The 22,186-nt window shown below is 44.1% G+C and overlaps 1 protein-coding gene across 1 annotated transcript in view; it reads right to left on the minus strand.

Moving 5' to 3' along the window:
* Positions 1-709: 709 nt before the first annotated feature.
* Positions 710-22,186, minus strand: part of ASB9 (ankyrin repeat and SOCS box containing 9) — a gene marked incomplete at its 3' end in the record, with an annotated part of 32,668 nt that continues 11,191 nt past the window's right edge. Inside the window, exons 3-7 of the mRNA XM_082681330.1 lie at positions 14,755-14,862; positions 10,770-10,920; positions 8,702-8,836; positions 7,048-7,239; positions 710-834 (exon numbers count right to left, since the gene is read on the minus strand). Of these exons, the coding sequence (XP_082537456.1) occupies positions 710-834; positions 7,048-7,239; positions 8,702-8,836; positions 10,770-10,920; positions 14,755-14,862 (711 nt within the window). The remainder of the gene's footprint in view (positions 835-7,047; positions 7,240-8,701; positions 8,837-10,769; positions 10,921-14,754; positions 14,863-22,186) is intronic.

The raw sequence follows: 22,186 nt of genomic DNA on the forward strand, positions 1-22,186 counted from the left end.
ATTTTGGGCTGGATCATGCTTTGCTGTGGTGGCTGTCTTGTGCACTGTAGGGTACTTAGCAACACCCCTGGCCTCTACCCACTGGCCAGGCATACCCTCGCCCTCAGTTGTGACAATCATAAAAGTCTCCAGACATTGACAAATACCCCCTAAGGGGAAAAATCACCCCTGGTTGAGAACCACTGGGCTAGTAGCTATTGCACTGAACAGCGCGGTTCTAGAAGATGCATGATGTGTCCTGAACAAGTGAACTAATGAAATTAACTGAACTAGCAAGTGGTATGCTGTTGGTGTTCGTCTGGTTGCCTGTCCTCACTGGGGGTAATGGGACAAACTGACTTCCCTGAGTCTCAGGGTCTCACCTGGAGAAAGGGAGAGCATAGTACCCACCTGGTGGGGTTGCTGTGAGAGCTAAATTAGGTGAAGCGTAAAGCGTTCCCAGCTCAGGGCTTGGCACGATCAACACCATAGTTGTTATCTTAGCCACCCTCTTCCAGGCGGCAGGGGGGCGGAGGGGTGTGGTGGAATTTTTCATGCCCTCCAACCAATAACACAAAAGTACTCAGTATGTTCCTTTACAAATAAAAATCTCCTTGAAAAAAAAAAATCTAGCCAAACTCTAATCAACCTGACTTTATTTTAAAATCCCAGTGGCCTCAACACTCGATAACGTTTGTCTGTCGTTTGTGATGCCATTCCCTTGACACATTTAAATGTGGAGGAGAAACCATTTCAGCTCCTCAGGGAGGCTGAGTCCGGTGATCTTATGATGCTGCTTGATCCCAAAGCACTTCCAAATTCTAAGGCGGCATAACTGCATCAAAGAAGGGGGCCCTGGAGAAAGATGATAAGACAAGTCACCCATGGGTTTCACTGATCTAAGACTTTTCCCTTCCTTCGTTGAAAGCATACAAGCTATGACACTATTATAAGGAAATAATATGGTGCAGCTTAAGACCATGTTCTGCTTTTTGTAGGAGGCATTTTTAGGCCATGTTCTCTCTTTTCTGGTACCTCATTGAAATGAGTTTGCTAGGTTTTGATTTAGAACAAAGACCTTCAAAGCTCAGTCTCACCAATGGAGGCTTATGGGAGCTAATTTTGGAATTACAAAAGTATGGAAATCCCAGCAATGACACGAAAATCCATGTTTAATGCCTTTCTTGTCTTTACCTTTAAAAAAAATAAGGTCATATTTCTGGATGCAAATACTTTTATAATTTAGCAGTTTTAAGATATTCAAATATAAGAAGCTATCAGTGAAGCATTAATGTTACCTGAAGTCATATTTTTTTGTTTTTAACATCTTTATTGGAGTTTAATTGGAGTTTACAATGGTGTGTTAGTTTCTGCTTTATAACAAAATGAATCAGCTATACATATTCATATATCCCCATATCCCCTCCCTCTTGCGTCTCCCTCCCACCCTCCCTATCCCACCCCTCTAGGTGGTCACAAGGCACCGAGCTGATCTCCCTGTGCGATGCAGCTGCTTCCCACTAGCTATCTATTTTACATTTGGTAGTGTATATATGTCCATGCCACTCTCTCACTTTGTCCCAGCTTACCCTTCCCCTCCCCATGTCCTCAAGTCCATTCTCTAGGTCTGCATCTTTATTCCTGTCCTGCCCCTAGGTGCTTCAGAACCATTTTTTCTTGTTTTTTTTAGATTCCATAAATAGGTGTTAGCATACAGTATTTGTTTTTCTTTTTCTGACTTAACGTTACTCTGTATGACAGACTCTAGGTCCATCCACCTCACTACAAATAACTCAATTTCGTTTCTTTTTATGGCTGAGCAATATTCCATTGTGTATATGTGCCACACCTTCTTTATCCATTCATCTGTCGATGGACACTTAGGTTGCTTCCATGTCCTGGCTATTGTAAATAGAGCCGCAGTGAACACTGTGGTACATGACTCCTTTTGAATTATGGTTTTCTCAGGGTATATGCCCAGTAGTGGGATTGCTGGGTCATATGGTAATTCTATTTTTAGTTTTTTAAGGAACCTCCATACTGTTCTCCATAGTGGCTGTATCAATTTACATTCCCACCAACAGTGCAAGAGGGTTCCCTTTTCTCCCCACCCTCTCCAGCATTTATTGTTTCTAGATTTTTTGATGATGGCCATTCTGACTGGTATGAGGTGATACCTCATTGTAGTTTTGATTTGCATTTCTCTAATGATTAGTGATGTTGAGCATCCTTTCATGTGTTTGTTGGCAATCTGTATATCTTCTCTGGAGAAATGTCTATTTAGGTCTTCTGCCCATTTTTGGATTGGGCTGTTTGTTTTTTTGATATTGAGCTGCATGAGCTGCTTGTAAATTTTGGAGATTAATCCTTTGTCAGTTGCTTCATTTGCAAATATTTTCTCCCATTCTGAGGGCTGTCTTTTCATCTTGTTTATGGTTTCCTTTGCTGTGCAAAAGCTTTTAAGTTTCATTTGGTCCCATTTGTTTATTTTTGTTTTTATTTGCATTTCTCTAGGAGGTGGGTCAAAAAGGACCTTGCTGTGATTTATGGGTCAAAAAGGACCTTGCTGTGATTTATGTCATAGAGTGTTCTGCCTATGTTTTCCTCTAAGAGTTTGATAGTGTCTGGCCTTACATTTAGGTCTTTAATCTATTTTGAGTTTATTTTTGTGTATGGTGTTAGGGAGTGTTCTAATTTCATTCCTTTACATGTAGCTGTCCAGTTTTCCCAGCACCACTTATTGAAGAGGCTGTCCTTTCTCCATTGTATGTTCTTGCCTCCTTTGTCATAAATTAGGTGCCCATATGTGCGTGGGTTGATCTCTGGGCTTTCTATCCTGTCCCATTGATCTATATTTCTGTTTTTCTGCCAGTACCATACTGTCTTGATTACTGTAGCTTTGTAGTATAGTCTGAAGTCCGGGAGCCTGATTCCTCCAGCTCTGTTTTTCTTTCTCAAGATTGCTTTGGCTATTCGGGGTCTTTTGTGTTTCTGTACAAATTGTGAAATTTTTTGTTCTAGTTCTGTGAAAAATGCCAGTGGTAGTTTGATGGGGATTGCACTGAATCTGTAGATTGCTTTGGGTAGTCTAGTCATTTTCACAATGTTGATTCTTCCATTCCAAGAATATGGTATATCTCTCCATCTGTTTGTATCATCTTTAATTTCTTTCATCAGTGTCTTATAGTTTTGTGCATACAGGTCTTTTCATATTTGTTTTTATATTGTGCATTCAGAGTTGTCCCAGTGCTTCAACTCACAGGTGAAAAGTGAAGTAGCACAAACCTTGCATAGGGATCCAGCCAAGTGTTTACATCTTAAGACAGCGTTTCTCAAGGCGGGGGGAGGGAGTATTTTGCTTCCTAGGGACACTTAGCAATATCTGGAGCTAATTTTTTTTGTCACAACTTGTGGGGGGGTGTTGCTACTACCATCTAGTGGGTGGATGACAGGGATGCTGCTAAACATCCTACAGGGCACAGGACAGGATGGCCCCCATCTGGCCCAAAATGAGCTTGAAAAACCCTGTCATAGGGTAAAGAGATGGGAAATGATTTCCCATCCCCAGCCCCTGCACTAAATTGTAATGGGAATTCCCTTTTGGTTATTAAAAACTTTTTAAAAGGCAAAGCTGTATACCTTCAAGAATCCCATAAAGCAGTAGCCCTCAAGCCTGACTGGGGGGGGGGGCGGGGAGGGCTTTAAACTCCACCCCAGGCATGTTGCTTCAGTTACTGTTGGGTGGGGCCTGTGCATCTGGTTTTTGTAAAGGCACGTGTCCCAGGTCACTGTATTGTGTGGCCAGGGTTGAGAATGCAACCAAAAGGGTACAGTGGCCTCTAACTTTGATACCAAGCAGGACCCTGTGGGACTCCAGGGCACAAAAGCCCTTCCGTGTCCCCCTTTTTTTTTTCCGGTACGCGGGCCTCTCACTGTCGTGGCCTCTCCCGTTGCAGAGCACAGGCTCCGGACGCGCAGGCTCCGCGGCCATGGCTCACGGGCCCAGCCGCTCCGCGGCATGTGGGATCTTCCCGGACCGGGGCATGAACCCGTGTCCCCTGCATCGGCAGGCAGACTCTCAACCACTGCGCTACCAGGTAAGCCCCCCCATTTCTTGATTACAGGAAATAGGCTTCATTCCGCCTCCCTGACCTTCCCTGAGTTCCAAGAAGCAGGTTCAAACCGATGCTAATTAGGGAATGGAGGAGATGCAGAGACAAGGGAGGAACAGTCAAGAGAAACAACAGTGCAGACTTGGGGCAGGGTCCTGGTTCCCCTCAAGGGACCCATATAACAATATATTTGAGCTGTTTAGCAGATGCTGAAGCCCCCACCAGGTGGGAGAAGTTAACTGCATGCTGCCCACAAGCACAGAGACCCCAGACCAGCTGGAACCAGACGGTTCCAACTTCACCACCAACCAATCAGAAGAATGTCCACGAGCTGATCACACCCTCCTTGAACCATTACTATAAAACTCCTCACCACCCCCTCCAGGTCGGGACACAGTTTTGAGGGCATTAGCCCGCCGTGGCCCCCTTTCCCTGGCAAAGTAATAAAGCTATTCTTTTCTACTTCACCCAAAACTCTGTCTCCGAGATTTAATTCAGTGTCAGGGTACAGAGGCCGGACTTGGCTTCAATTTCCTATAGCATCACCGCAAGCTACAGGATAAACTGGGTTGCCTCCTTCTCAGGTGATGGAAAACAAGGAGAGGTAGAAACAGACATATATACAAGGAAAGAAAGAAAGGAAATATTTTCAATCAGGTCCTCAGAGCACAATCACAAGGTCCCTGTTGAAATTTAGGGCACCTTCCAGATACGTTCAGTGTACTCAAGGCATATATTAATGAAGGATTTCCCAGTGTGCTCAAAGCATTTATTAACGAGCTGCAAAAGGCATAGTGTGGGGCAACTGAACTTAATCTTCTCTCACTAAGGCACCTTGAAGGAAGTTACTAATCACATGTGCTAGATACAATGTCAGGGTCAAGTGCCAGTATAAAGATGAATATAACCCAGGTTGAGTTTTATTCATTGTTTTTCCTTCTGATTTTAAAAGAAATTAAAACATTTCTGCGGGCCCCTAAAAACATGGTGAACCCCACGCATTGTGCCATCTGTGCCTGCTGGAGAAATCAGCCCCGTCTATAGAGATACAATTTTTTGAAAACAAGAAATTGTCAAAGTACGGGCAGAGTTGCCCAGGGGTGACCCCACTGCTTCTCATAAAGGGGTTTCTATTGGACTGTTCCTTGTGCCTCGGCTCGGGGAGCACAGGCCTTGTTTGGGAGGCCCCAAGGCAGGCTATGGCCACAAGTACGCTGGGGCAGTGGGTGTAGCAGGAAGAAGGATTCAGGGGCCACTTTACAATTCTGCCCAGAGCCCTAATTCTCAGCATGTGGGGAGAAAATAACCAGATTACATGACATCAGAATCCTTCTGGGACTTCCCTCGTGGTGCAGTGGTTAAGAATCCGTCTGCCAGTGCAGGGGATACGGGTTCGAGCCCTGGTCTGGGAAGATCCCACATGCCACAGAGTAACTAACTAAGCCCGTGCGCCACAACGACTGAGCCACGCACCTAGGCCCGTGCTCCACAACAAGAGAAGCCACCGCAATGAGAAGCCCGCGCACCGCAACGAAGAGTAGCCCCCGCTCGCCGCAACTACAGAAAGCCCGTGTTCAGCAACGAAGACCCGATGCAGCCAAAAATAAATAAATTAAATCAAATTAAAACTAAAAAAGAATCCTTCTGGTAGGGAAGGCTGCTTCAAACTCCCACAACCCCTAAGACTCAACAAAGTCCACACTCTGGTAAAAAAAAAAGCAGGTCCTGAGCTGGCTGCTCTCCACCTCTAGGGACAATCAAGAATGCAATCTGAGGGGTCTCTGCTCCCCACCCCAGCCCACCCGTGACCTCGCAGCCCAGGGAAGTGCCCCTATCCCCTTGCACACTGCTCAACCCCAGTGTTTAGTGGTTTGGGTCAGGAGTGTCAGTTTTTATTTATAGAGGAGTGTGGACTCAGTGTTGATTAACTTATTATATTGGATTGGCCAAAAAGTTCGTCCGGATTTTTCCATAAGATGGCACGGAAAACCCGAACGAACTTTTTGGCCAAGCCGATAGTAAATGTCTCCCGATTGCTGTGCATCATGAAAGTAATACCGTGTAATACTCAGTGAGTTGCATTCTTACCCACCATCCCAGAAGCCAAATGCCCAGTAGTTCAGCCCATCTGTACTGCAGTAAGACATCCTGGGGCATTGTACAACCCCAAAGACCCTTCTGCTGCATCTCTCTAAAGCACGGCTTACAAATACCCTATCAGATCACTTATATGTGGAATCTCAAATATGACACAAGTGAACTTATCTACAAAACAGAAACAGACTCACAGGCATAGAGAACAGCCTTGTGGTTGCCAAGGGGGAGGGGGTGGGGGAGGGATGGATTGGGAGTTTGGGGTTAGCAGATGCAAACTAGTATATATAGAATGGATAAACAAGGTCCTACTGTAGAGCACAGGGAACTATATTCAGTATCCTGTGATAAACCATAACGGAAAAGAATACGAAAAAGAATGTATAAGTGAATCACTTTGCTGTACAGCAGAAATAAACGTAACATTATAAAATCAGCTATACTTCAATAAAATAAGTTTAAAAAAAAATAAAGCATGTCGTACACCTGAAACTAACACAACATTGTAAATCAACTATACCCCAATAAAATTTTTTTAAATACAGCATGTCTTAGGTAACATTAACATTTAACATTTTAAAACAATATCTGAATTCTTTGAAAGCTGGCCTATCCCACAGATGAACATTAGATCATCCAAACAGCCTGTCTCCAACATGCCAAAGAGCAGGATGGTTATTTATTATATAACCAGTACTGTACCTTGCTGAATACTAAACTATCTCAGCTCCCCACGTTTCGTGAAGGCAGAGAACAATCTTTTTCATAAGACCCGAAGTCAGAACTCGGTAAGTACCTGCCTCCTGCTAGAGCCCACAGGAGTCTATGGATTAGGGCTTAGATTCAGGCAAAGGAGAAGCACCTTCTCTCTGCAAGAAGAGCTGGCTCAGGGGGCTCTCTGGAGGCACCAGCTCCAAGGGACGGTGGCCTTCAGCATCCCTGGCCTGGGTGTCTGCTCCAAAGTCCATGAGCAGGCAGGCCAGCTCGCCACTGGACGCCCTGGCCACCGCGTGCAGAGGGGAATCCAGCCCCCGGCCTTGGTTCACGCTCGCTCCTAAACAGTCACGAGAACAACAGAGTCAGAGTCAGCAGAGTGCAAGCGCCCCCTTCTCAAAGCACTGCACCTCAAAATTCCCTAACAAAAGGGCGTCCATAGCAGGCACAGTAGTTCTCCTGAGAAAACAGGAGACGACTTGATTCCATTGAATAATATGGAGAAAATGCCACTTGACAGTGTGACTGAACGTACCACGGGAGCTCTGTGACATATGAGGTTGGAAAGCTTGCCTTTGAGCACTCCACACAGGTGTGACACATGCAGGAAGAATCCTGGTGGCATGAAAGCTGCACATTCATTATTAACGGAGCCCAAATATTAGCCGGTACAGGCCGGAGGTGAGGCTAGATGGTGAAATCTCACCTATGGCGATTATCCACATTTACACGCCGAGCAACTGCCGTGAGGTTTAAACCAGAGACTTGGGACCTTGTGATGTGGACTGTGAAGGGCAATCCATTATGGCAGCATTGTCTATTGGCCATTGGGGTGGCCAATCCCAAGATCACGGGGAAGGGGGCAAAGCCCTCCTCTTCGGGGATAAGGTAGAATTCGAGGACCACCCCCACCCAGTTCCATCCTTACACTCTCAGCAAATCCCTACCCCAGTCCAGATGCTGGTTCCCGCTGTGATGTGTGGGGACATAGGACTTTGCCTGGGCTGCTGTCCCTCTAGTAAAATGGGATTCTATGTCCAGTCAACAAATGTTAACTGAATTGTTCTTGTATTGGTCTTGGCTTTGTGAGGGGTGGCAAACATGGCCCTTTCCTGACTCGGAGCTTAAAATCCACGTAGGGTAATAGAAGAAAGAGAGGGAGAGAAGGAGAGAGAGAACCACTCTCCTAATTCATGGTAATGGCTGTCAAGTGAGTAGAAGGCAATGGGAACCGTAAGAGCATTCAGTGCAGGGCAAGATTACTGGGTTTTTAAAGAATAACCAGGACTCAAATAATTAAAGAGGTGTTGAAGTGGTATCCCAAGTGTTGAAGAAGGGGCTGGATAACAGCAGGAAGGTGAAAAAGAATGATGCGACCTACGACTTTTCAAAAATGTAATATTTACAATGGACTAAAACTGGGGCAAGTTCTATTTCCAAATCAAAGAGAACCGGTGAAGGCGGCCCCAAACCTGAAGATTCAGCCCTAATCCAGCAGCTGTGCAAGTTACTCAGGGCCTAATAGTATCAATGGCCAGACGGAGGGAGGAGAAACTAATAATCACTGAGGACCATCCTGGGAGATGTCATCATCATTATCATTACTATTCTCATTACAAGTGAGAGAACTGAAGTTGAAACAGTTTAAACTAATTCCCCGCAGAAACACAGTCAATATGAACTCCGATCCCGTGCGACTCCATTGCCCGCGCTCTTTCCTCTGCTACAATAGAAAGAGCTTTCAGAGACCTTTAATTTGTTTTTCATTTACTTTCCTTGTTATGTTTTGCTTTTGGTTTTACCTGATTCCAGAAGCTTCTTGGCACAGGCCACCTGCAGGTTTTCACAAGCCAAATATAACGGTGTGCCCAGGTGGCTGATGTTATGGTCAACGTCGCCCCCATGAGCCACAAGAGACTCAATGCACTCCACGTGGCCTGCAGCCCAAAGAGGGAGAAAACAGTTACAGCACAAATTCTCGTAGCTAGGGAAACACCACCTCGCCCATGTTTTGTGTGCTTAAATTTTCCAACAACTTCTCCAGCAACCAAAAGCTATTTCCTCTATTTAGACTAGGGAATGATCTTCAACACTGTCACCAGTTAATGGGTTGATTATAAGATGGCATCTGTAGCTCTGGGTGGAACTCCACTTGAGTTTACCAGCCACGGTAAGCAACGAGCAGCCAGCCACCTTTTTCAATTGTTGGTGGCTCTGTAATCAGTCTGATTACCGAAATCAAAGTGAGCGCTGAGGAGAGATATGAAACAACAGGGACTAAAGGTGGACCTGGAGAAGAAGGCACAGAGCGGACGGTGGAACAGGGAAGGAAAGTTACAACCTCACCAAGGGCAGGCCCTGGGACAAACAGGCCACGGTGGGCACAGGCGAGGCTTAGAAGAAGGTGCGAAATCCAACGTGAGTGAGGCCCAGTGTGGCCAACTAGGTTTGGTGAAAGCGGAATCACTCTTCCTTGGTCTAGGACATCATACTTGAAACATTGCTCCTTTGCATTTATCTTGTTATACCATTTTAGCTCTATGTGTCCAGTGAATATGATAACATGTCTCCTCATGAAGAAATGCCAGTGCTTTGGGAGATAATTATAAAACGGGTGGATCCAGTCAAATGGGGCTGCTGTAAAGATAAGGGGAAGCTATTTTGTGAAGCCACTGCGGAAATAGCCCTCGGGGCAAGGTACGGTCATCATGATGTCAAGGAGGAGGAGAAATATCAGAGAAAAGCAAAACTTACAATTTTACTTTTTGTCCCAGAGTTAAGAATAGCAGGAAAACCGTGACTTTACGAAAAGAATTATCCCGGATGAATAAGTTCTGGGGATCTAATGTACAGCATAGTGACTACAGTTAATAATATATATACTGGGCTTCCCTGGTGGCGCAGTGGTTGGGAGTCCGCCTGCCGATGCAGGGGACACGGGTTCACGGGTTCGTGCCCCGGTCTGGGAAGATCCCGCATGCCGCGGAGCAGCTGGGCCCGTGAGCCATGGCCGCTGAGCCTGCGCGTCCGGAGCCTGTGCTCGGCAACGGGAGAGGCCACAACAGTGAGAGGCCCGCATACAGCAAAAAATAATAATAATAATAAAATAATAATAATATATATACTGTATATACTGTACTTTAAATTTGCTACAGGAATAGATCTTAAATGTTCTCACCACAAAAAAAGGTAACTATATGAGGCAATGGATGTGTTAATTAACTTGACTACGGTTGTCCTTTCACAATGTATACGTATATCAAGTTATCACACTGTACACCTTAAATATATACAATCTTATTTGTCAATTATACCTCAACAAACATGGGGATGGGGAGACTTACCCCAAACCGTATATAACATCTTATATTTCCAAAAATTGAAAGTTTGTTTCACTTAGCAAACTTAGGTGGCCCTGAGACAATATTCTTTAAGGCCTTAAAACAGAAGACTATAATTTGTTTTATAAAATGACTTGACTTTACGGGGTCATGGGTTCAACAACACATTCCACACATTCTGATGGATAGTCTATTATGTGCCAGGCCCTGTTCCGGAAACACAGCAGTGAACAATATTCCAAATGTTCTAAAAGGGTTCTTCTCAAACTTACTTGCATCATAAATCACCTGGAGGGCTTGTTAAACAAAGCACAGATGGCTGGACCCCACCCCCAAAGTTACTGATTCACTGGGTCTGGAATGGGGCCCAAGAATCTGCATTTGCGTGCCAGGTCAGGCTGACGCTTCTGGTCCCAGGATCCACACATTGAGAACAACTTCTCCATATACCTCCTTTTCCCTCGTCCCTTCCACAACAAGATGTCCCTTGGAGGAGGGGGTGGAAAACTTAAATTCTCAGCAGATTTACCTCTCTTAGCAGCTTCGTGCATGGGGGACGCCAGATCACTCTCAGGGTGGGGACTGGCTCCATGCTGCAGAAGCAAATTCACGCAGTCCAGGCTGCCGCTGACACAAGCATTGAACAAGGGAGTATGCCAGTCTGTAGTAACACCATTCACCTAGAAAGAAAAGCTCCAGCGTGAAGGCGGGCAGTGGGGTGTCCTGGATTCAGACCTAAGCTCCACCATTTTCAAGCTATTATTTCACTTGTCTGAGCCTTAAATTCCACAGCTACAAAATGGGGACAAAAAATAACAGATTCCCCAAGGTTGTTGTGAAAAACCGGATGAGGTATAGAATGTAATGCCAAGAACGTTCCCAGACCAGGGATTGAACCCGTGCCCCCTGCAGCGGGAGTGCGCAGTCCTAACCACTGGACGGCCAGGAAATTCCCACTAATCACCTTATTGTAAACATGCCATCCTAGACCCATCCCACACCAATCCAATTTCCCCACAGAAGTTAGAGTAACCTTTTAAAATTGTTAATGTATTTTTTTTTTTAATTTTAAAATATCACTTTCGGGACTTCCCTGGTGACACAGTGGTTGGGGGTCCACCTGCCGATGCAGGGGACATGGGTTCGATCTCTGGTCCGGGAAGATCTCACATGCTGCGGAGCAACTAAGCCCATGCGCCACAGCTACTGAGCCTGCACTCTAGAGCCCGCGAGCCACAACTACTGAGCCCGTAAGCCACAACTACTGAGCCCGTGTGGCACAACTACTGAAGTCCATGCGCCTAGAGCCCGTGCTCCACAGCAAGAGAAGCCACCACAATGAGAAGCTCGCGCACCGCAACAAAGAGTAGCCCCCGCTCGCCACAACTAGAGAAAGCCCATGCACAGCAACGAAGACCCAACACAGCCAAAAATAAATTAATAAATAAATTTAAAAACATCACTTTCATCCAAATATAGAGTGAACACAAGCCAAAGATTTTATTCAGCTCATTCATTAATGAGGGAACCAGTAAAATGGCAAGGATGGCTAAAAGGAGAATTTATATAGTCAGTCAATGCAATGCTGAAATAAATTTGCTAATAGATACAAAACTGGTTAATATCCTATAGGGCCATAAAACTATAATCGTTGGGCTATCTTTTCTAACACTGGAAATCAGACTGAAACTTACAAGTTAACATCTAACTTCACAGTGTTTGGGCTATAATTGAATGGCAAAGAGCAAAGGCAAATGCACATGCACTTTCCTCTATCAAGGAATTCTTTGGTGAACCTGTTAAACGATGATACTGTGAAGACAGGGACGTCATTCTCAGGCCCTATTTCCACGCAAGGCCAGAACTAGTGATGCATGAAAGATGTCCAGGGTGCAAAGTTTAAGGAGACACTCGCTCCCAGGGTTACAAAAGTGCTGAACGACCCTGCGAGTGAGCAGAGTTTAGAGTTTGCACCCCAGGCTCCTTTCTCGCCTCTGCTTAGTCCTGGGCCTGTTTCCAAGTTTGGGGTAAGTTTTCTTAAGCAAAATATAAACCTCTTGATGCACTCATCTATGGCTCTCAGCTGCTCTCACGACAAAGCCCATTTTCTTGGCCTGGTCGGCAAGCTTGTTTGTGTTCTGACCCCTCTCACCTGCTCTACTCTGCTGCCATAAGGAATTATTTTTTTCAGTTTTTTAAAAATTTATTTATTTTATATATTTTTGGCTGTGTTGGGTCTTCGTTGCTGCGCGGGCTTTCTCTAGTTGCAGCGAGCGGGGGCTACTCTTCGTTGCGGTGCACAGGCTTCTCATTGCGGTGGCTTCTCTAGTGGCGGAGTACGGGCTATAGGCGCGCGGGCTCAGTAGTTGTGGCTCGCAGGCTCTAGAGCGCAGGCTCAGTAGTTGTGCACATGGGCTTAGTTGCTCCGCGGCATGTGCGATCTTCCCGGACCAGGGCTCGAACCCGTGTCCCCTGCATTGGCAGGCGGATTCTTAACCACTGCACCACCAGGGAGGTCTCTAAGGAATGATTTGAAGGAACGATTTGAAGCCCCCACTTTCACTTCTAGGCCTTTGCGTTTGTTGTTCACAGGGGGTGGGAAGTCCATCATTTCCCCCAACCCCCTGTTGAGCTGACTAACTCCAACAGGTCCTTTAGGTTTCAACTGTAACGTCATTTCCTGTAGGAAGCATCTTTTGACTCCCCCTCTCCATCAGAAATAAATGGGTTAGGAACACTTCTACGTGTTCCCAACAATCCCCTTACTATTAATACTTATTACATTGTAGTGGTTTGCAAAATATGGCCACAGATTCTCTGCCCAGGATGCATATCCCTTTGCAGAGTGGCTTAGTAACTCCTCCCATCCCAAGATGGAGACTATATCTTTTCAATCCTTGAATCTGGGCTTGCCCACATGAATTGCTTTGGTCAATGGGACAGTTAACAAGTGTGACGCAAAGCAGAGAGCTTGCCCTCTGTTGCTGCTCTTGGAATCCCTGCTACCATGTGAACAGGCCCGGGTCGCCTGCTAAAGGATGAGAGACCACGTAGAGATTTTCTGTCTCTCCAGACCTCCCAGCCATCCCAGCCAAGGTCATCATGAAGTAGCCTGCCCCAGCCCATCTATCAGCTAGCCTGAAATGCCTCAGTAAGCCCAGCTGAGGTTAGCTGAAGCAGCCAGACCAGACGAGCTGTCCAGAGAACACAAGGAACTGTGAGATCAATGGCTACTGTCTTAAGTCATTAAGTCAGGGCGGTTTGTTACACAGAAGAAACTCACAGATAAAAACAGCTATTGTAATTGCCTGCTGTGGCTGAGATACTATGCGTTAAACAAACTCATTTCCTCTCTCTTGGGCGCAGAGGCATACTACACTTGCCCTCCTCCCTGGCAGTTAGACATGGCCTGAATTCTGGCCAATGGGATACGAGCAAAAGTGACATATGTCACTGCCAAGACTGGCCCTTAAAAAGCTTCCATTCACAACCCTCCGTGTCGTTTCCCCTTCTAGCCATGTAGCATGCAGCACACGTGGGAGCCACTTGTTGAAGACAGTGGGGCAACAGGATGAAAGGAGCCTGCGTCCTTGAATCACCCTCGGAAAACAGCCACCCAACTGGGAACACCCACACTGGATTCTGAGTTGAACAAGAAATAAACTTTTATTATATGAGGCTACTGAGATTTCAGGGTTTATCTTTTGAAGCAGTTAGTGTTACATGCCGCCATTTACCTGTTTATCTGGTCGTCTCCTCATTTAGTTTACAAGTTCCTGAAAATCTTTATCTAGAGTTAGGCACATAATAAATGCTCAGTACAGACTGGTTGAGAAAAGATGAGAAACCCATACAGAATTTCCTGATCAGATTTTCCCATCACTCCTGAGCAAGAGGGTACTTAAGTTAATGGAAGATCTACTGGTCCCTGCTTTCAAATGCAATGATTTCGTATCTTCCTTCTCTAGAATCTCATTATGTCATCCCGATTCCCATTCTCCAAATAATAATCACATGCCTTATCCCTCTCAGTCCTCACAATACCACAAAATATGCTACATAATTTTTTTTGGTATTTTCCCTGTTTGTTTTTTTTTCTCATATATAGACTCTAAAGCTTACAGGCTAAGTAACCTGTCCAAGTTTCCAATGTTAGTAAATGGTACAGATGGTCTGGAACCATTATTCAGGTCTTATGGAGACAAACGTTATGTGTTTTCTACAATATGTCACTACCTTCCAGCCACAGAAATGAAGGCAGAAATCTAACAGTTATTTATTAATAGTGACAGTCAAAGAAAATGATAGCTAGTCAGACCAGGACTTTCTAGCTAAAAATGCAGTATTTCATCTACCACTAAAGTAAATAAGCTTAATAGACATAATACTTTTGAAAAAGAAAAACCTTCATATTTCAAATCAGGCTAATCAAAAACGCTAGAAAGTATTCAGAAGGGATAGAAATCGTCATTTTTCAGTCATGGTGTCTAAGGTGTGATTTGAGCTGCACTTACCTGAGCTCCATGCTTTAATAAAATGTTTGCACAGGAGGGATGACCTCCGAGACAGGCTTCATGGAGCGGGGACACACGATCTGCCGTGACGAGGTTCACGAGCCACCCCTGGAGGAGGGGAGATGGGCAGAGTAAGGGATGCAAAGCAACAGTTCTGTAGGATTGGGTTTCAGTCATGAAGTCAGTACAAGACAATTCTTTTAAAAGTTGACCTGGCTCACCTATGATAAACCATAATGGAAAAGAAGATTAAAAAAAGAATGTATATATATATATATATTAATATATATATATAACTGAATCACTTTGCTGTACAGCAGAAATTAACAAACACAACATTATAAATCAATTATACATCAATTTAAAAATTTACAAAAATAGTTAATCTGGCTCATAAAAAAGAATGAAATAATGCCATTTGCAGCAACATGGATGGACCCAGAGATTAGCATACTAAGCAAAGTAAGTCAGACAGAGAAAGAAATACCATACGATACCACTTATATATGGAATATAAAATAGGATACAAATGGACTTATCTACGAAACAGAAACAGACTCAGAGAACTATTACAGACTTGTGGCTGCCAAGGGGGAGGGGACTGAGGAAGGGATGGATTGGGAGTTTGGGACTAATAGATGCAAACTATTATATATAGGATGGATAAACAACAAGGTTCTACTGTAGAGCACAGGGAACTATATTCAATATCCTGTGATAAACCATAATGGAAAAGAACATATAAAAGAATGTATATATATGTGTAACTGAATCACTTTGCTGTATAGCAGAAATTAACACAATGCTGTAAATCAACTATACCTCAATTAAAAAATAAAATTAAAATAAAAAAATAAAACCCCAACAACTTAAAAAAAAAAGTTAACCTGGCTCAAAATCTGACAGTACACTAAGGTGTTGACAGTGATGTAAAAAAAGAAAGAAAAAAAGGAAGCATCATACTGCTGGCGGGGGTGTAAAATTATACAAGCACTCAGGATAACAGTTTGACAGTATCTATTAGAGTTGATGACACACATACCTATGACCTAGCCATGTGACTCTTAGGTGTACACACTCAAGACTGACTTTCAACTTGCTCTCACTCTCTCTTGTCCTCTCACTTATTGGCTCATTGTTTTGATGAGGGCCATGACAAGGAACTTAGGGCAGTCTCCAGGCAACAGCCAGCCAGGAATTGAAGCTTTTAGTCAAAAAACCCAGAAGGGGGCTTCCCCGGTGGCGCAGTGGTTGAGAATCCAATGCAGGGGACACGGGTTCGATCCCTGGTCCAGGAAGATCCCACATGCCGTGGAGCAACTAAGCTCGTGTGCCACAACTACTGAGACTGTGCTCTAGAGCCCGTGAGCCACAACTACTGAGCTCGCGTGCCGCAACTACTGAAGCCCACGCGCCTAGAGCCCGTGCTCCACAATGAGAGAAGCCACTGCAATGAGAAGCCCGTGCACCACAACAAAGAGGAGCCCCCGCTCGCCACAACTAGAGAAAGCCCGCGCGCAGCACCGAAGACCCAACACAGCCAAAAATAAATAAATAAATAAAATAAATTTTTAAAAAAAGATAAAAGAAAAAGGGCAGTTTCTAGTGTGTGTTTAAAAAAAAAAAAAAACCCAGAAGGAACTGAATCTTGCCAACAGCCATGTAAGAGAATTTGGACTGAGGTCCATCCTTAGTCAAGCCTCAAGATGCCTGAAGTTCTGGTCCACACTCTTATAACTGCAGATTCATAAGTGTCCCTGACCCAGCTAAACTGTGTCTAGATTCCTGACCCATAGACACTGGGAACCAATACATGTCTGTTACATTAAGCCGCTAAGTTCGGGATTTCTTATATACCTACAGGTATATATAAGAAATACGTATACGTCTTTCCTATATACGTACAGGTATATATGAGCGCACTCCAATAGCCCTGGACTAACACAGGCCAAAGCATTAGGTGAACCTCCACAGACTGAGAGGCAGAAAGTCCCGAGGCTGAGGAGCAATTACCTTCTCACTCTAGCACGCTAGGGCTGAAGAAGCAAGAAAGTGTCTGAAAGGCCCTGGGATTCTTCATCCTCTGGGAAAATGTGCTCTCCAGGAGACGGATCACGAGCCCAACCCAAGCCAAACATCAAAGAGCTCCAGGAGAGGCTCCACAGACGCCCCCCGATCTTGGACCATATCATCTATCCCTAACAGGAAGAAATCAGGTACAATAAAAGTTCTTTTCCTTAGGCCATGTCAATTAAGAGCACGGATAGTTTGATTAACATCTTGGTAATATATTATACCTTTTCTTCCCAGAAGAGTTTAAATTTGCCTAAAATCATGCCAATAAATTACTTCACTCACCATCACTCCTAACATACAGTCTTCTACTTCCGTGGACGTGTACAAGTCAGCCCCCTAGTCACGCCGTCCTTTGGACTTCTACCCTCTGACTGGCAAGCTCGTGCATTTTGAGACACACCTGGACACACACCTGAGTCTACAGGATCTCAAACGCAGAGCCTTTTTAGGTGGGTCTGCAAAGGGGTTCTGGGAGACTCAAAATCATCTGCTTAAAAATTAAAATTCCAATATCCTTTATGCTACTTTGTCATCCCAGCTCTGCTGTTTGCAGGGAGGGATAGGACTGTATCTTCCCTTCCTTCATAACCTCAAAGTCCATCTGTATTCAGTAAATGCTTCCTGACCCTCTGACTCGAGAAGAATTCGAGTTACAGCATTTATTCCCTTCACAAGCACTGCCCATGGACTTCACAGTGTGGCATCTGCTGTCTGATTATTGTCATTATTATTTTATTACAGGCATCCCCTCAAAGATCTGTTCTCAAATCCTTTTTTTCCCCACTCTCAATGTTCTATATTTGTCCAATCTCTTCCCCACACACTGCTAGAGGACACAAGAAATTCACAGCAAAATGTTAACTGCATTTTTCGCTGTGCAACAGATCCTGAGCTGAAAGAAGGCTGTCCTTTAAAGGAATTCTTTATTGTGTTCTGTTAACTGCAGTCACCACTGCTATTTCTAAATCATCATTTAGGTGCTTATACATAAATCCAGGTAAATGAAAATGTAAAAGAGGAATTATTCACAGTACAAAAGTGTTCACCACTCATTACACATTCACATTACAACGAAGTTCCTTTAAATTAAGTTTCCCTTTGCAAACTGCGGACTGTATTTATAGGTACAAGTATGACTTTAAATGAACGGTGGCATTTTGTTTGAATTATTGACCAGGCTGAATCATATACTATTATAAGGCAAATTCTAACCCATTACTTCAGAGAGGGTCCAGTCTACAGTGGGTTCTCAGTTAAAAAAATGAATAGCTTGTCTTTAATTGTTCTACCATCACTTGTCTGTCCCCTAGTCTCAGCCTATATTCAGAAGCTCTTTCTGATGGGTCCTTGGGGTTGTATAATATCAGGGCACCCATGGGTGACACAGTGCTTAGTACCTGGCAACTTTCTGTCCCAGCCCCAAATCATATGCCTACCCAGGTTGAACCAACTGACTACAAGAAACTGAGGCTTTATCCTTTGTCCTTCCCACAGTTATCACTTCCTTCTCTACACTCAGCAGAAAAGAAAATCTTGAACACCTATGGTACTCACGTTCATCAGAACACATCACTTCCTTCCTACTTTACCAAGGTCAAAGCCATCTGATGTGAGAACTTTCTACATTCCCTTTCTCCCCACACCTAAAATCTCTCTGCACTCCTCCAGTCTTCTTTTCTCCCATTGCTCCTTTCTTTGAAGAAGAAATACATGAGTGCAGTCCAATAGCCCATGACTGCACCCGGGCCCCCCCAGCTCCCGCCACACCCGTGACATTCCTTCATCCACCTTCTCACATGCGTCCCCTGCTCTCTCGAGATACACTTTCTTTTTGCTTTCAAAGTCTCCCCATCCCTCAGTCCTGACCCTCGGCCAAGCATCCATCCATGTGCTTCTTCCCTTTGCTGCCCCCTCCTTTTTTTTTTTTTTTTTTGAAAATAGTCTATGCCCATCGTCTCTACTTTTACCCCTTCTCTCATTTTCTACCAACACAATCCTGCTGATACTGCTTTTAAAGACCATCTGTGACTTCCGGAAAGCAGTTTGCACTGCTCTGTCCCCCACCTCCTTCCACCTCTAAATTTGCCACATGTTCATCCTGACCTCGTGAAACCTCTGCCCTGGCTTCTAAAACAGAGTTCTACCTGGAATTATCTCCGACCTCTGACCGCCTTTTTTTCTGTCTCTTTCACTAACTCTGTCCTTTTCATCCTTACATCTCCTAATGCAGGCATTTCCTCCAGGATTTGCCCTCAAATCCTTTTCTTTTTCTCTCATATATTATACATGGCTTTCAAATTTAAATCTCGGGACTTCCCTGGTGGCGCAGTGGTTAAGAATCCGCCTGCCAATGCAGGGGACACGGGTTCGAGCCCTGGTCTGGGAAGATCCCACATGCTGCGGAGCAACTAATCCCGTGTGCCACAACTACTGAAGCCCGCGCACCTAGAGCCCACGTTCTGCAACAAGAGAAGCCACCACGATGAGAAGCCCATGCACTGCAACAAAGACCCAATGCAGCCATAAATTAATAAATAAATGTATTTATTTTTAAAAATAAAAAGTCTAAATCTCCACCCCCAGTACATGTTTCTAATTCCCTGCTAAGACATAACCACCCAGAGACCCAGCTCACCACATAAATTCAGCCTTTGCCAACCAAGCTCCCCTGAAAGGAGCTCCTTGTCTTGCCAGACCTGATTCTCTGAGTGGCGCCACTATCATCGTTTCATACCTAGGATTGAGACCTCAGAGAGAGGATAGCAGAGTGATTCCCGAGTTCAAGTGCTGGTACCATCACCTAACAAGCAGTGTGACCTTGCGCCAGCTACTTGCCTCTTGAAGCCTCAATTTCCATCTGTAAAATGGGGACAATTTCACCTACCCTACAGATTGTTATGAAGACTAAAAAATGATGTATGCAAAATGCTTAGCGCTCGGTCACTTCTAGGCAGTTATTATCTGAGATTTCTTTTCATTCTTTATTACTTAGCCTTCAATGAGCTGCCACATCCTAAAGGTCTGATGTTTCAGAATGCTCAGGATCTTTCCTAGTATCCACACCCTGAGAGCAGCTTAGCTCTTTAAAGATTGCAGGGAGCAGCATAAAACGTTTTATTCAAGAAACAGAAAAGCCAGTCCTTACCCGCTGCATGCAGTGGGACTCTACTGGGAAGGTTTATAGGGTTGTGCATTCAAATCTCCAGGGGAGCTTTAAAAAAAAAAAGGCCAGATACCCAGGCTGCATCTCAGAGCAACTGCAGTACCATCAAAGGTAGTTGACAGAGATGCAAAGGTAATTAAATAGAAAAAGGTTAGAGTTTTTAGCAACGGTGCCAGAACAAAGGGACATCAATATACAACAAAAACATGAATCTTGACCAACACCTCACACCTTGTACAAAATTGAACAAAATGGATTATAGACATAAATGTAAAATTAGAAAACTTTTAGAAGAAAATATTTGTGACCTTGGCCATATGTGGTCTTTTTTTCTGGCCTCTCTATTCTGTTTCATTCATCTATCTTATCTTCATTATCACCTGGTCTTGATTTTAGTAAGTTCTTATATTTTTGTCCCTCCCAGAATGACATACAAATGGAATCATATAGTGTATAAAATATGAGTATGGCTTGCTTCGCTTAGAATGAAGAATGTCTTTGAGATTCATTAAAAAAAAAAAAGGTAGTTGAATTCAGGCGTCAGCATTTTTAGGAACCCCTACCCAATCCCAGCCCAAGGGGATCCTAATGGGCACCAAATTAAGGGCACAAGATGCCCAAAGGATGCCTTAATTGCTTCCTGCTGGCCTAACAAATCGTCATTGCTTTTTAAAAAATAAATTACTATTGAAGTGCAACAGATATAAAGAAAGGTTCATAAATCCTTAATGTAAACCTCAGTGAATTAACACAAAGAAAATCTATCTGCGTAATCACTGTACAGGTAAAGGGAGAAAGGAAAAAAATTACCAGAAACCTATGTATGTCCTACCCGAATTACTACCCACCTCTCATTGGCAAAGGCATATAGAATACTAACATCACAGAATCGTTTTCCTTGGTTTTGAACGTTATATTAATTGAACCGTGAAGTATGTATTTTTGTGTTTGCTCAGCTACTTTCACTTACCTGTTTTTTCAGATTCATCCATTTTCATTGCTGTATAGGGTTCCACTGAGTAATATACCAAAATATATGTATCCGTCTTACTTTTGATGAACACTTAGGTTGTTTTCAAGGTGGTTTTTTTTTTGCTGTTATGAATAAGGCTGCAATGAATATACCTGTACGTGTCTTTTGATGAACACGTGTATACATATCTGTTGCATATAAACCTAGAAATGAAACTGCGGGGTTGTAGCATAGAGATATTTTTAGCTTTAGTAGATATTCCTTAAAAATTTCCCAAAGTGGTTTATACAAATTTATACTCCCACCAGCAATGTACGATAGTTCCAGTTGCTCCACACTCTTGCTGACACTTGGTGTTTTCTGTCTTTCCAAATTTAATCCTTCTCATGGGAGGAACTGGTAATATAATTTCTTATTCATAATTTAAATTACTCCAATTACTATTAGCACAGGTTGATATATTTACTGAACATCTGAATATCCTCTTTTATGAAATACCAGTCCAAGTCTTTTGCTGATTTTTCTGTTAGGTTGCCAATCTTTTTTGTATTGATTTTAGGCTAAGAATATGAGTTCTTTGTGAGATATATATATAGCACAAATATTTTCTCATGTGTGGCTTGACTCATTGCTTTCAAAAATACTACCTTTGATGAACAAGCCCTTAACTTTAATCAAATCCAACCTATCAGTCTTTTTGTTCCTTTCCACATACTCTTTTTTTTTTTTAAGAAGATGTTGGGGGTAGGAGTTTATTAATTAATTTATTTATTTTTGCTGTGTTCGGTCTTCATTTCTGTGCCAGGGCCTTCTCTAGTTGTGGCAAGCAGTGGCCACTCTTCATCGCGGTGTGCGGGCCCGTCACTATCGCGGCCTCTCTTGTTGCGGAGCACAGGCTCCAGACGCGCAGGCTCAGTAGTTGTGGCTCACGGGTCTAGTTGCTCCGCGGCATGTGGGACCTTCCTGGACCAGGGCTCTAACCCGTGTCCCCTGCATCGGCAGGCAGATTCTCAATGGCCTTTTTTAAAAAAATTCCTCGGCTTCCCTGGTGGCGCAGTGGTTAAGAATCTGTCTGCCATTGCAGGGGACACGGGTTCAAGCCCTGGTCTGGGAAGATCCCACATGCCGCAGAGCAACTAAGCCCGTGCGCCACAACTACTGAGCCTGCGTGCCTGGAGCCCATGCTCCGCAACAAGAGAAGCCACCGCAAGGAGAAGCCC

Source organism: Grampus griseus, assembly GCF_964374135.1.
Source record: "Grampus griseus genome assembly, chromosome: X".
In the NCBI taxonomy this organism is placed as follows: Eukaryota; Metazoa; Chordata; class Mammalia; order Artiodactyla; family Delphinidae; genus Grampus; species Grampus griseus.